Below are 13599 nucleotides of genomic sequence, written 5' to 3' on the forward strand. Positions count from 1 at the left end.
AATTAAGTACCTATGTCGAAATCTACACAAACCAAAACAGGCAAGTCTTTTAAATGTTTTTTTTTCACTTTCATTCGGACAATCGACCATCGAAAAGTTTTTAACTGATGCGTCTTTATAGCGATAACCTTACAGATTAAGGCTTCTCACTTGCACTGAGGAGAATTGAATTGATGCACTCAAACAAACATTTGCATGAAAGACGTTATGTAAATATGTGTTGGAGTAATCTAGGTAACATGAAGTACCTATGTGCAAATGGGTTCCTCATAACGGGTGTGCAACTGTGCAAGCTACAATAATATGGCAGAATAATGATATATGCAGTGTAACTTTAAACCCAAGTGACCTAATCACAGGTAAAAAAAAAACAGAATTATTATGTTTATGATATGACTGTTCATTTTAGTAAGAACCGTGTAAGAAAATTAGCAGATGCAACGGATGTATAGTCAACAGCACATCAAACTACCCAAATTTATTGTAAACTCGCCACTATTACCGCGTCATACAGGTTCATGCATGGTAACTTGATGTGCTGTTGCCTGTACCACTACTGTTATATTTCATGTAATAAATTTTGTGATTACTACATACATGTTAAAAACATGGAACACTTTATGGAACTAAACGTTAATTTTTATACTTCCGAACGCATGAAAACTCTCGTTATGTATATTTATTCAACCTGAGATAAGTTATAAATGTAAATTGCCGTGATTGAACAGGTGGTATATAAAGATTATACTTTCAAGATTGGATAGTACTCCCACTCTAGTTCCCCACGCCACGCTACTTCCTCTCCCTACTCATTCACCGTTGTGGAGAGGATGAAGAAAAAGTTCAGTTTTAGTTTCTAAACCGGAATGTCCATGTAGATGGACCACCGGGCATACTCCACTCCACATAGGTACATAGAATAAATCTAGTAACCGTCAGTTTATTCTCATTATCTCGACGAGTCAACTGGAACGCGTACGGATGCCCGCGATCACGTCTAAGCCCCATTTGTGTCGTGACTGCAGACAAGTAGAATCGTTAGGCTAACTGTTTAGTAAATGAGCCTTATAAATTTTTTTATATAACTTAAATATATTCAAAAATATCTGTTTCGTAAAATACCAATCGCATAGAAACTAAATAGGTACTTTACCTAGATACCTTTTAAAATGTGTATCCTGACTAATATTATAAATACGAAAATAAGTTTGTTACCTCTTCTAGGACATCTCTCTAGGGTAAAACATTTTTTTTTATATTTCTTATAATGTTATAATATAAAATATATTATTACCTAAGTACTACCTGAAAAGTTAGGTTTCCGCGAAATATCAAAATGTCCATACAAAATGGTTTAATCGAAGATAATAGATCGCAGAATGAGTCCGCGTCTCCGCTAAAACATACCTACACTGGAATGTATAATTCAAGTAGCGTACCTATTTGAGAGAGCTAGTCCAATCCCGTTAAGATCTCTAAACACAAGTACATTGCGAATACTAGCTACATAAAAGCTGCTGTAATAAAGGCGAGCGAGTGGCAGGTCGCTTGCTTCGCCCGAATATTGACTTACGAACTATCTGTTCAATAGTTGTTCAATAGGTTTTGATTATATTTCGGTAATCGACGACGATGGGTAAATCAAGAGATTAGTATAAAAAACCAACAAACAATTCATAGTATTAGTTGGGATGGAAATCCTACTTATCCTATCGATGAAAATATATGTATGCATGCATGTTTGTTACTTTTTCACACAAAATCTACTGGATTAGGTATTCTAACCATGTACCAAATTTTATAACAATTATGTCATAAAATTTGGTAATAATAACCTGGAATAACACATAGGGTACTTTTTATCCTGAAATGTTTATTATCTCTTCGTCTTCACACCTTTACAAAACTCTTGCTAATAGTAGTAGGGTCACAAAAAGAGAATCAATCTCTTTCACTAGTTCTTCTAAAAAAAATGTTATTGTAACATAACTTTATTTATTATTCTAATTTATTTGAATATCATAATCATAATTATAAATTGGTGATATAAGCAGAAATAGTCATTGCACTGTAGTGCTTTTATAAAAATATATAAAAAAATTATAGACAAGAATTCAAATATTTTTTTAGAATTATAAACAAGGTAAAACACAACGAGTGGACAAAAAAGTTGGTATACAAATTGTAAAACATGCAGTGATCTATTCATCTCTAAATTAACAAACACTACAGTCTGAGTGTATTAATAAATACATGAAAATAATTATAATAACTTTAGAGGAATCAAAATGTTGCCTGGATGCCTAGATGAATATCTAGTCGAAAGTGAAAAGTTTGAAATGCAATTAAAATTATGGTTACGAGGAAGTTTACTTCCTTCAATAGGTTTTGATTATATCACCTATTTAGGTACTTTAGTACCTAAATAGGTGATTGAGTAACTAACATTTAGACTAATAAAATAAATATGACTGAATTTATTATTTGTAAGTTTTTATTAGAGTAAAGAGTTTTAATCTCTAGAAAAGAGAAAAATGTTGTCATGACAGTTGGTTGTTATTTCTGAGATGGTACAATTGTTGTAATGATTTATTTAATGTATTTATTATAATAGAAATAAACAGGTGATGTTTTATCTCCATACCCTATGCATATTTTATGATAGTTTATCTACGGTCCTCAACAGTTTTCTGATTAGTAGTTACTAGGTATACAATAAATAGCACATTTATAGGGTAATTTTTATTAATGTGGGAGGCTTGAGAGCAGACCCCCAAGGCCCCAAATTATAATGTAAATCATGTTATCCACATCACTTATATTATAACTCGAACTTAACACATAAAAGTTAATGTTATGTATGGTATGTAATATTATGTCCCTACCTACCTATGTGTATCTCTGCACAATCTGATACCTATACATTGTTTGATAATTTTACTGGAATATGTATATCATTGGACTTATCCCCAAAACATATCAATATAAATTACATACCAAAATAAATTGTAATCATGTTATTAATAAAAAAGTCCTGATACAAACATTTCTGAACATAATTTATATGTAGGATAGATAGAGAGGATAATTATCTACTCAAAGTTTTTAAAATTGTAATTTATTATTTAATTTAACAAAGATTCTTGAAAATATAGCAATTTTTACATAGCCCAGTATTTTCTGGGTTTGGGTAGAGAATTAAGAATAGTATCTACTAATAGTAGTTTTTCTAATCTATGAGTTTAGGTTGGTCTAAAAAAAATTGGGAAAATATTGGGTGTTCGTTCTTCAGAACAGAATGATTCAAGAGCCTTTACTCAAACGTTTGAAATCTTTGCATTGTCCCGGTTGCATTTGGTTTTGTGACGTCGCGAAGCCCAGTGTCAAGATAAAATATCAAACCTTATATTGACGATTTGGACAGGCAGACCCTCTTTACTCAATATCTCTACTATTCATATAATGAATAAAAGTAGGTACCTACCTACCAAATTACAGTCCAAATATAAACTGGTGTCGCTCAAGACATTATTTTGTATCGAGAGTAAATTTTTAGTACCTACCTATGAAATGAAACGAGAACCGACGGGACAAATGTGTAAAATGAATTAATGGATTTTTTAAAGAATATTAATCTATAACGCACGTATAATCTATGCACAAATCTAAAAACAGAAATGTGAAGTGTTGGAATGTTTGAAATTATTTATGCAGAAAAGTTTAATGTTACGCATAGCTTACCTTGTCCACATTTCTCAGTCTTTGGAGTAGAAGTCATTGTAATTACTTTTTCCACTTTGGCATATTAACAAACTAAAGAAGATATTTTATAAATTGAATTAAAATAGTGAATTTTCACAAATTATCAATACTAAACCAGACCGGCAGCCATGTTTAAAAACATTTACTTGATTTACGTCGTGTACAACAGTCAGCGCCATCTATAATCCGGTATATAAACTAAAAATAAAGCACGGTACCGTAGCAGGTAGGCTACAATATTGCCGGCTTTGTATAGTTTGTATCAGACTGTACAAAAAAAGTTGGACACCGGCTCCGCAGCGCAGCAAACTTTTTTTTGTTTCCAATAGTGCAAAGGAAAACTAGATACTACGATTTTTTATACGGTCTTGCAAAAATATAGAGTCTCCTTCCAGTGAAATTATGAATATAAATAGATTCTCTATGCCTTCATCTCTAGTTTATGGTTTGTCTGTAGATATTTTGTCTATGCTGAGATTTATTTTGGTGAATCGTCTGTCGTGTCGCGGGTTTTCGCGTGGTTTATTATTTCATTAAATTTTACTACATAAACTTTATTAATATGTGCCCTTGCATTGCTGTGAATTAAGTTCCAGAGCTATAAACAAATTGACTGTATGGTCTGGAAGTAGGTAGTGAAATTACGAGGCATACATCAACAACGTAGGTAATCATGGCGGATCCATTGAGTTTGCTTCGGCAATATAACGTAAATAAAAAGGAGATAATTGAACGTGATAATCAGATTATATTTGGCGAGTTTTCCTGGCCGAAAAATGTTAAAACAAACTATCTCATGTGGGGGTAAGTAATTAAAATTAAATCCTAAATTTTCTACGAAATGAAATGACAACTAGGTACCTAATATACTTCAAATAATTTTTTGAATTTTTATAACAATACATAAAAATAACTTTGTTTTTAGGTCTGGAAAGGATGCCTCACACGTTAAAGAATATTACACCCTTGAATGTCTTCTGTTTATTCTTAAAAACATACAATTAACGCATCCCGTGTATGTGCGACAAGCAGCTGTAAGTAAAGAATTGTGTTGCCTAGTTGGATCATATTAAAAACCTACTTCCTTAAAATAGAGCAAAGCTTTATTAAGTATCTTACATTGGTTTTTAGGCAGCTAATATTCCTGCTGTACGCCGTCCAGATCGTAAAGAGCTATTGGCATACTTGAATGGAGAAACTGCCACCTGTGCTTCAATTGACAAAAGTGCACCCTTGGAAATACCAACACAGGTTAGTTTTCTATTTGTGTATTTATATTACTTTCTGTTGTCATAATGTTACATACATTTTGGTTCTACTGTTCATGTTTGTAATTTTAATTCATAAGTTATGCTGTTATATGTATACTAGTTTATTTGTTCACTATGTACCTATATGTCGCAGTATGATAAAAAAGCCATAATATAAGTCCCTAGGGATATAACATAACATAGATTTATAAAGTGAGTTATTACTATTGTACTGTAATTAGTTAAAATACTTACATAATGTTATAAATATGAAGGTTTTGTGAGGATGTATGTGCGTGTGTATACATGCTTATTACTCTTTCACACAAAATCTACTGGATTGATTGTTATGAAATTTGATACACAGGTGGAATGTAACCTGGAATAACACTTTACTACTTAACTAGGTACTTTTTATACCGAAAATTCCTATGGGAGCGAAGCCTTGGTGCGCAGCTAGTAATCCATTATCACTAAACTAAATCTATATACTTATATAAAAGTGAAAAACACTCTCATATCATGAAATCTCGAAAACTATTGAGCCCATGAAGATACAATTTAGCAGATTGGGACTAGGAGACATCCGCTAAGAAAGCATATTGCGAAATTCCATCCCTAAGGGGTTGAAGTAGGGGATGCCAATTTGTATGAAACTTTGTAATTTTTGAAGTGAGACACATGAAATTTGTATTTATATTTGGAGTTGGTAAAAAATAATAATGCATTCTATTTTAAAAATTACATCCCTATATGGGTGAAATAGGGGTTGCAAGTTTGTATGAAACATCGTCATTTTTGAAGTAAGACACATGAAATTTAAATTTGTAATTGGTAAAAAATAATAATGCATTAATTGGTTTTGAAAATTATATCCCTAGGGGTGAAATAGGGATTGCAAGTTTGTATGAAACTTCGTCATTTTTGAAGTGAGACACAGGAAATTTTTTATTTCACGCGTCAACAACTTTAGCCATCTTATTGTGACATATACATGAATTTCACAAAATGTGATCATTCTCTTTCCTAAAATCTACTGGTTTTACATAATTTACATTTACAATTCAATCACACAAAGTTTTAAAATAAATTACATGTTTATATAGGTTAAACGTACGCATGACAATGATAGTGGAGAATCTGCAGCTAAAAAACCTCGAATTGAAGAAACTCATGTGCAGAAAGTACGAGAGCAACTTGCAGCTCGTCTTGATGCTCCTAAAGAGGCATCCCTCACGGTTGATAACATTAAGTAAGAAGATTTTACAGTCTTTATTTATTTATTTAAATCCGGAATCTGCTGTCCGAAGCGCGGTACGTGTTAGGTTGTGCGAGGCCCTTATACTGTCGCGGCTTAATTACGGTGACCTGATTTATGGGCTCCGTCTCTTGGAAACAACTCGTCGCCTAATCCAACGTGTACAGAACGCCTGTTGCAGGTTTTGTTTTAATGTGCCTCCCAGAAGTCATATCACTCCTTTTCTAAATAGTGCATCCAAGCTTAACATGGAATCGCCTAGACAGCTGCATCTGGCCACCCTAATGTTCGGCGTTGTCAAACTTCACACTCCTGAATATTTATATAAGAAACTGCAATTCAACCCTAATCCAAATGCCAGATCTTGTCGTCCTCCTTTGCTGGTATATCGGACCCAGAACAGTTGTGTTTAGGGGCAGCTTCCGATACCAGGCGACGAAGTGTTGGAACAATATACCACCTACAATTAGACTTCTTTCTTCTATTTGTAACTTTAAAAATAAATCTTGAGCCTACCTTCTAAATTCACAAAAAATTTACTGTACACTTCGCTGCCGGTAGCGGGTGTTGCCACTAGAGTAAAGTTATATTTTTTAAATTGTTTATTTTATGAAAGTGTATGTATTGTAATATATGATTTATGTACTTTAGCATCCTTTACTAATTTACCTATGTTGTATTTGATTTTTCTTTATTTATTATGTGTACGTGTAAGTAGCTATAGTCAATGTTTATTGTATAAGTAATATATCAATCATAGTTATATATCTCCTTCCTCACTGTTAATATACACACACACACCATTCGCACACTGATTCAGGTCTCATCTGATCAGTGTCTGGGTGATATGTGTACTGAGATGAGCCTTTTTGTATTGCTGCAACACAGTACACTTGTTCAATTGTGCTATGTGAATACTGTTTTATTTTGTTTTTTTTAGTCTTTTTTGTGTATTGTGTTGTTGTTTTACAAATGTTTTATCTATCTATCTATTTATAATATTATTCTGTTAGGTATGTATAAAGACCTATTAAAATGTCTGTGTAACGAAATTTATCCCACTTTAGGTCACTATCAGATGCTATGTCAGTGGAGAAAATTGCTGCAATTAAGGCAAAACGTTTAGCTAAAAAGAGGACAACTATAAAAAGTAATGATTATACAGACAACTTAGTGGTTGGATCTGATTTGCGAGCGATCCTCGATTATGATGTGGATTTGACCAAAGATATTATCAGCCGAGAGAGACAGTGGAGAACAAGGACAACAGTATTACAAAGTAATGGAAAGGTACATAATTTCTTCTGTCTTCACACGTATGAAAGAAATATATTTCACTTACTTCATTATATTAAATTCCTTGTTTAATCACATTTTAATTTGTACTAGGAGGACCTAGTACTAAATACAATATTAATATTACTAGTTAGTAATAGTTTTATTTGAACACGGAAACATTACTTTTTGCCAGTGTCACAGGTACTATATTATATTCTTTGTATTCCTAAATAAATATGTAAGTGAATTTGAAATTTTTACATTATTGATTGACTAGATGAAGTGTGTGCTTATTTAATGTCGATCAACATTATATTAGTTTTAGTTATTATTATCAATCATCATCAATATGCTCATAAAATGAAACAAGATTCGCTGTTGAGGAACACGTCTAGAAGGACAACAAATCATCAATCATATTGTGTAGACACAGATACCTCATCTTAATACCTTGAGCATGTTCAAGCCAGGCCAATGTCCAAATTATTTGATGGTACCTAATCTTGTTTGCAGACTTTTTCCAAGAGCATTGTAGCTTTATTGACCAGTATAAAAGCTCGAGAGGAAGGCAGACCTGGGATCCCACGGCCTCCACCAGTTGTTATGCCTCAACCAACAATTTTACCTGCACAACAAACTCAGTACAACAGATACGATCAGGAAAGATTTAATAGGCAAAAAGAGGGTAATTATATTCCTTTATCTCTTTTATTTATAAATAAATCAAAACACTTATAATAATCACAAATATCATAACATATGTCAATGCTAATTACAGATTTTCAGATTCTACATTTTTCTTTATAGCTGTAATATTAAACTTCGTAAAATATGTGTCCTTACCAGGAACTCCGACTTTAAATACTATGTATGTTATGAAATGGAGAGGGAAACATTTTATTGGCCTTTTATTTTATTGGTATTTCTTTAATAAAATAAAAAATATGAGATAATGAATGTCCTAAAATTACCGAAACTTAAATTAATATATTTTTTGATTTGTTTTTTTACACTTTCAGAAACTGAGGGCTTCAAAATCGACACTATGGGCACATACCATGGAATGACACTAAAGTCGGTGTTGGTTCCCGAAGGGCCCACCAGCGTACCCGTCGCGGCTCGCGCACCCCAGACACCTAATCATCCACGACAGATGCCACGTAAGCCTAGCATTTTTAGGTCTACCTATATTCATGCCGAAACATTATAGTTTTAAAACACCGAAAAACATTCTTTCTTATTTTCTAGATTTACATAAAGCCGATAATATTATGAAGCGACTAAGCGACGAATAGCCTTGGCAGCTTACGGTTAACTATAGCATTCCCAAAGAGGGTTGTGGTCAGGTAAACTTGTTATAAATCATAGCCGAATCATCAAAGTCTAAGGCTTCGCAGTGGCACAGCCCTCGTCGCGTGTTGCATAACACGCGACGATGAGAAGGATCATGATATATACAGTAGTTATAAAATATCCTATTGCCCATATAAAAGCAGTGACAGTACAAAAGAATCTACAATGTATATGTAGTATATATATGTAGGAAACAATAATGGTAAGCCCTTCTGGCATGATAGGAACTAACACTATTAAATGAGTTATTCGGCATATCTATTCAGCAGTGGTCTTTCCGAAATGTCATTTTGTAGCTTTTTGAGATATTTTCCGTGACAAAGTGCCCGTGAAGGTCTAATTAAGGAATAAATGTTTTGAATATACATATGAACGACTGTATGCAATATCTAAAAATATATTGGTACAGGAAACGGTCCGATGTCGAGCAGCACGCCGGGGCGGCGGGAGCTGCTGCCGGTGGCGGCGGCGCGGCCGCCGGCGGGCGGCGGCAAGCGGCCCTCGCGCACGCCCATCATCATCATACCCGCCGCCGCCACCTCGCTCATATCCATGTTCAACGTCAAAGATATGCTGCAGGATCTCAAGTCAGTATTTGTTTTAAAAAATGCACTTCAAAACGTTAACATCTCTTCATAAAATTTCATTTGCTTTTGGAAGTTGCCTCTATGGCGTAAGCCTCCCCAGTTTATTAAACGCTTCTCTACTCCTTGCTTGCTTCATCCAATTAGATCTACATTTCTTTTTAAATATGTCGCTTAAACCAATACACAGCTTTTATCACAGTTTTTAATTACCCAGATTCGTGCCCGTGGAGCAAAAGAAAGCAGAAGGCTCAGTACGTGAGAACGAAGTGTTGCTTCAGAGGAGGAAGGGTGCTGCCGCTGATCAAATACCCAATAATGCGACCACTACTACGGTTGGTACTCTAGTTATTTATTTTCTATTTTAGTTTTTGGCCCCTTTATTATTTATTTATTACATTGTACCTACTTAGATTTTTAGTGATTGTGGTGACTCACGTTCCTCTACTGTGTACATTGTGTAAAACAATAAATGATTTAAATTGATAAAAAGCATCTTAGCATCAGCTCATCTTATGCAGTTGTGTATTTGACGGCTACGAAACAAAAATATTTTTTAGTTTTCATGGATGGTGGCAATTTTTGTGGGCTTCCACTTTTATGTTTAATTTTTAGGCTACAAAAAAGTATTTATCTAGGTATCGAGTTAAAATTTATATCAAATACGATTTCTAGTAGCTGTGTGTGACAAAATCAAATGTAAGTCAATGCGATCAATAAGACCATTTTGCCCCATATTTTGCGGTTTCACAAGAGAATCAATACCATGAGATAGGAAGGAGGGCTAACTTTACAGATAAAGGGAAAAATACAAAAACCGTAAATATGAAAGTATAAATAAAAATAAGTTAATTGTAAGGAAGTAATTAATTGTAAGTAGTACCCTCCTCGGTGTCTAGCTAGTCCAATTAACACGGCCGTTTTTTTCTGTAGTTGCAACATATCTTTATTTAAAAAAACCCTCAAAAAATAGACAAAAGAAGAATAAAAATACATTTTACAAATATTAGGTTTTGTTGTTTTCTTCTGTAGGTTATCCCCTAGCTTATCCTTCATTCACTGAAAATGCATGACATTGATTTATTTTAAATATGTATTTCAGGAAATTAAGGCAAGTTTTGTTTAATCTAATCGTATATCTTTGTGACCTAACTGACGGTCATTGTGCCATGTTCGATTCTCGAGCCTCATATCCTGAGGAATATGATCTTTTCAGATTGACTTTGGTGTTAGATGTTTATTTATATCCTTTGTATTACAAACTTTCCCTGCCATTTCTAGTCACAAGTGACATACAGAATAAAAGATAACCTATGTTTGAACTCGGAGCTTCAACTATATCATATAAAATTTCATCCAAATCTGTTCAGCAGTCTAATTATGAAAGCGTGACAGGAGGACGAACTTTTGTGTATATAATTTATAAACGCTTGGCAAACAAAAATAGCTATTTGGTCATGGTCAGCAAATATTTCGAAATTGGTTTGCAGTTTATACCATTCTGACAACAAAATAATTATTTTAACTAAACTTTAAAATTGCTTACTTCTTCCCTTATATTAATATGGATTTTATTCTAGTACTAGCCTAACGATGACATTTATTTGGACCTAAAATTTACAATAAATTAACAAATTGCACGTCTGTGACTGTGATAGGTGCCGTACCGTGTAGTGGACAACCCAGCTAGGCTGTCAGCAGCCGAATGGGACCGAGTTGTAGCTGTTTTCGTTCAAGGCCCGGCTTGGCAATTCAAGGGGTGGCCATGGGATGGGAATCCCGTCCAAATCTTTGCTAATAGTAAGTACAAAGTAAGCCCTTTTATTCCTATGCATGCGTTGTATGATGAGAAGAATGTGAACAGAATGAAGCATCTTGATCATTATTAATAAAAAATACGAGTCACTTACATGTGATTATAAACGGAAAAGTTAACCATAATTATATAGACTACAGTCCAGTAGTAAACCTTTTTGTTCAGTTCTCAGTGTTTAGATCCCCACGGTTTTTAATTCGCATTTTTTTCGCACTCAATACGTAGCCTACCAATCACGTTGCGGCGTTGTTTTCACTTTTATCAAATGTTGTCATAATGCCACATTGATTTGTTGGCTATGTGCGGCAGCGAAAATGGATGCTAACACTAGTACTTAGTATTTTTTTTAACAAAATTTCGACGTTTCTCGAACTCGAAAACGTTTTAATATAATTTTCACAGTACCACTGACGAATTCACTCACTTAGCCCACGCACGACACTACGCGTACTGTTATATTGTATTGCGATCTGTTACAAGCTGAGGCTGTCTGACAACTTGCAGTATGCGCGTTCCACCTGAAGTACGACGAGATGAAGCTGGACGCGAACGTGGCGCGGTGGGCGGTGACCGTGCTCAACCTCAGCCGCACCAAGCGGCATCTCGACCGCGCCGTGCTTCTCGGCTTCTGGGAGACTTTAGACAAGTCAGTATACACTAAACTATACCTTCAATACGGTGAACTTTCGAGCATTGACAGCGTCGTCATTACCCATCAAAATAAAGAAACAAACCAGTACTAGACTGGTGTAGTGTAAAATTTTATAAAAATGTTTACAGATTATTTGTGATTCGGGTGCTAAAATTATTCTTGACTTTGTTGAAATTTGGTACAATCCACGCCACGTATATACATATACGGTTTATCTGCGCAGTAGCTATATTCTATAAAACCAAATCTTTCTTTCGTGGCATGTGCACATAGGTAATTGTGCATTCGTTTCCGTTAGATATAAAAAGTACATTTTACACAAACAAATATAGCTACATAAAACAGTTGTTTTTCCTGTCTACATCTCTGCTTAAACTGCAACAATGATTGACATCCTTTTTTTCATTTTCAGACACATGATGAAGAATAAACCACATCTTAGGTTTTAAGTTTGTTGTAGCTTTATAAATTTTATCCTATAGAATATGAATACATGTGAATATCTAAAATGCCTTCAAAGCAAAATGAATCTAAGTCAATTCATGCCATTTAAGGAACATTTTGGCTTATCTTTCAGCGCCCAATGCATTTTACATGAAAATGAAATAACTACACTATATAACTAAATACGTTCTGTATTTACTTATTTTTAATTTGTATATAATTTATAAATGCCTGCCTCTCTAGGTTTAGATTGAGGAGTCCCTTTTACATTGACATAACTTGGGATGCATTCTAATACAAATTCCTAAATTTTAGATACAAAAACATTTGAGTTATAAAGGATTGTCAGTTTCCTTTAAAAAAATCTAAAGTGGTTCCTCAATTTAAATGTACATGTTTTTACATGTTTTAAAATTATCGCATTCATAGAAGAAAAACAACCTCATGTAAAGCCAAACATTTATTGTTCAAACTACCTATGTTTTGACTTATCTAACTTTTCGATATTTGACATTGAAATTTAACTATAATAAGTTTAACATGTGTATTAATTTTTTCATAAATACGAGGTAATATTCGTTTTAGACATTAGACAAGTTGTTTGTAAATAGTTGTTTAAGTTGACCTTTTATTGCCTAATTGCCCTCTTCCAAAATTTTAGTTTCAGCTGCATGTAGGTATTATAAATATTGCTAATAGGCAATAGTTCAATGACTTATCGGAGTGTAAAACCTTTATATACTGTTGTAATTGTGCAATATATTTATAATTAAGTTGATCGAAGGTTGCAATTTGATTCCAGCGCGTCAAAATTTAATTAAGAACTCTAATTTTATTAATTTAGACTGATATTATATCACAGTTATTATTTTAAAAAACATATTTTTGACGTACGTTGTTTAGAGACATTGAAGGAATATCCTCATTATACAATTTATAAGGCTTATACATAGACACACTTGCTTTTGTTTCTCGAATCTAGTACTTTCTTTATTCGTCTGATATTTATAGATTGAATTGATGATGCCAAAATACTTTAAATGGTATTGAACTGTTCAAAGATCTGTGATCTTTGTTTGTGACAACAATAAATTGTTGACCATATATATGTATTTCATTTCACACTGCATTCTTTTTAACATTTATATTGCGAAAAATTATTATTTTCAGTGGGTCCTATCCGTTACGATTGGTAAGAAAAC

General features: G+C 33.5%; 2 protein-coding genes across 2 annotated transcripts in view; one reads left to right on the forward strand and one right to left on the reverse strand.

The window, feature by feature from the left end:
- The window catches only part of C3G (C3G guanyl-nucleotide exchange factor), a 32749-nt gene extending 28842 nt beyond the window's left edge, over positions 1-3907 (reverse strand). Inside the window, exon 1 of the mRNA XM_053744898.2 lies at positions 3742-3907. Within this exon, the coding sequence (XP_053600873.1) occupies positions 3742-3778 (37 nt within the window). The 5' untranslated portion in view covers positions 3779-3907. The remainder of the gene's footprint in view (positions 1-3741) is intronic.
- A 312-nt stretch (positions 3908-4219) lies between these two features.
- hyx (hyrax) lies at positions 4220-13501 on the forward strand. Its single transcript, XM_053744819.2, has 12 exons — positions 4220-4566; positions 4688-4796; positions 4894-5013; positions 6119-6264; positions 7338-7560; positions 8062-8233; positions 8568-8708; positions 9311-9488; positions 9703-9820; positions 11144-11285; positions 11806-11947; positions 12366-13501. Exons 1-12 carry the CDS (start codon positions 4436-4438, stop codon positions 12400-12402), a joined length of 1659 nt encoding a protein of 552 aa, XP_053600794.1. The 5' UTR covers positions 4220-4435; the 3' UTR covers positions 12403-13501.
- Positions 13502-13599: the final 98 nt, after the last annotated feature.

The sequence above is a fragment of the Plodia interpunctella genome, chromosome 5, assembly GCF_027563975.2.
Source record: "Plodia interpunctella isolate USDA-ARS_2022_Savannah chromosome 5, ilPloInte3.2, whole genome shotgun sequence".
In the NCBI taxonomy this organism is placed as follows: Eukaryota; Metazoa; Arthropoda; class Insecta; order Lepidoptera; family Pyralidae; genus Plodia; species Plodia interpunctella.

Coding starts and splice junctions, on each gene's coding strand:
- hyx (XM_053744819.2), top strand. CDS start 4,436: ATGGCGGATCCATTGAGTTTGCTTCGGCAATATAACGTAAATAAAAAG. Junction 4,797..4,893: donor TGTATGTGCGACAAGCAGCT/GTAAGTAAAGAA, acceptor ATTGGTTTTTAG/GCAGCTAATATTCCTGCTGT. Junction 11,286..11,805: donor CGTCCAAATCTTTGCTAATA/GTAAGTACAAAG, acceptor GACAACTTGCAG/TATGCGCGTTCCACCTGAAG.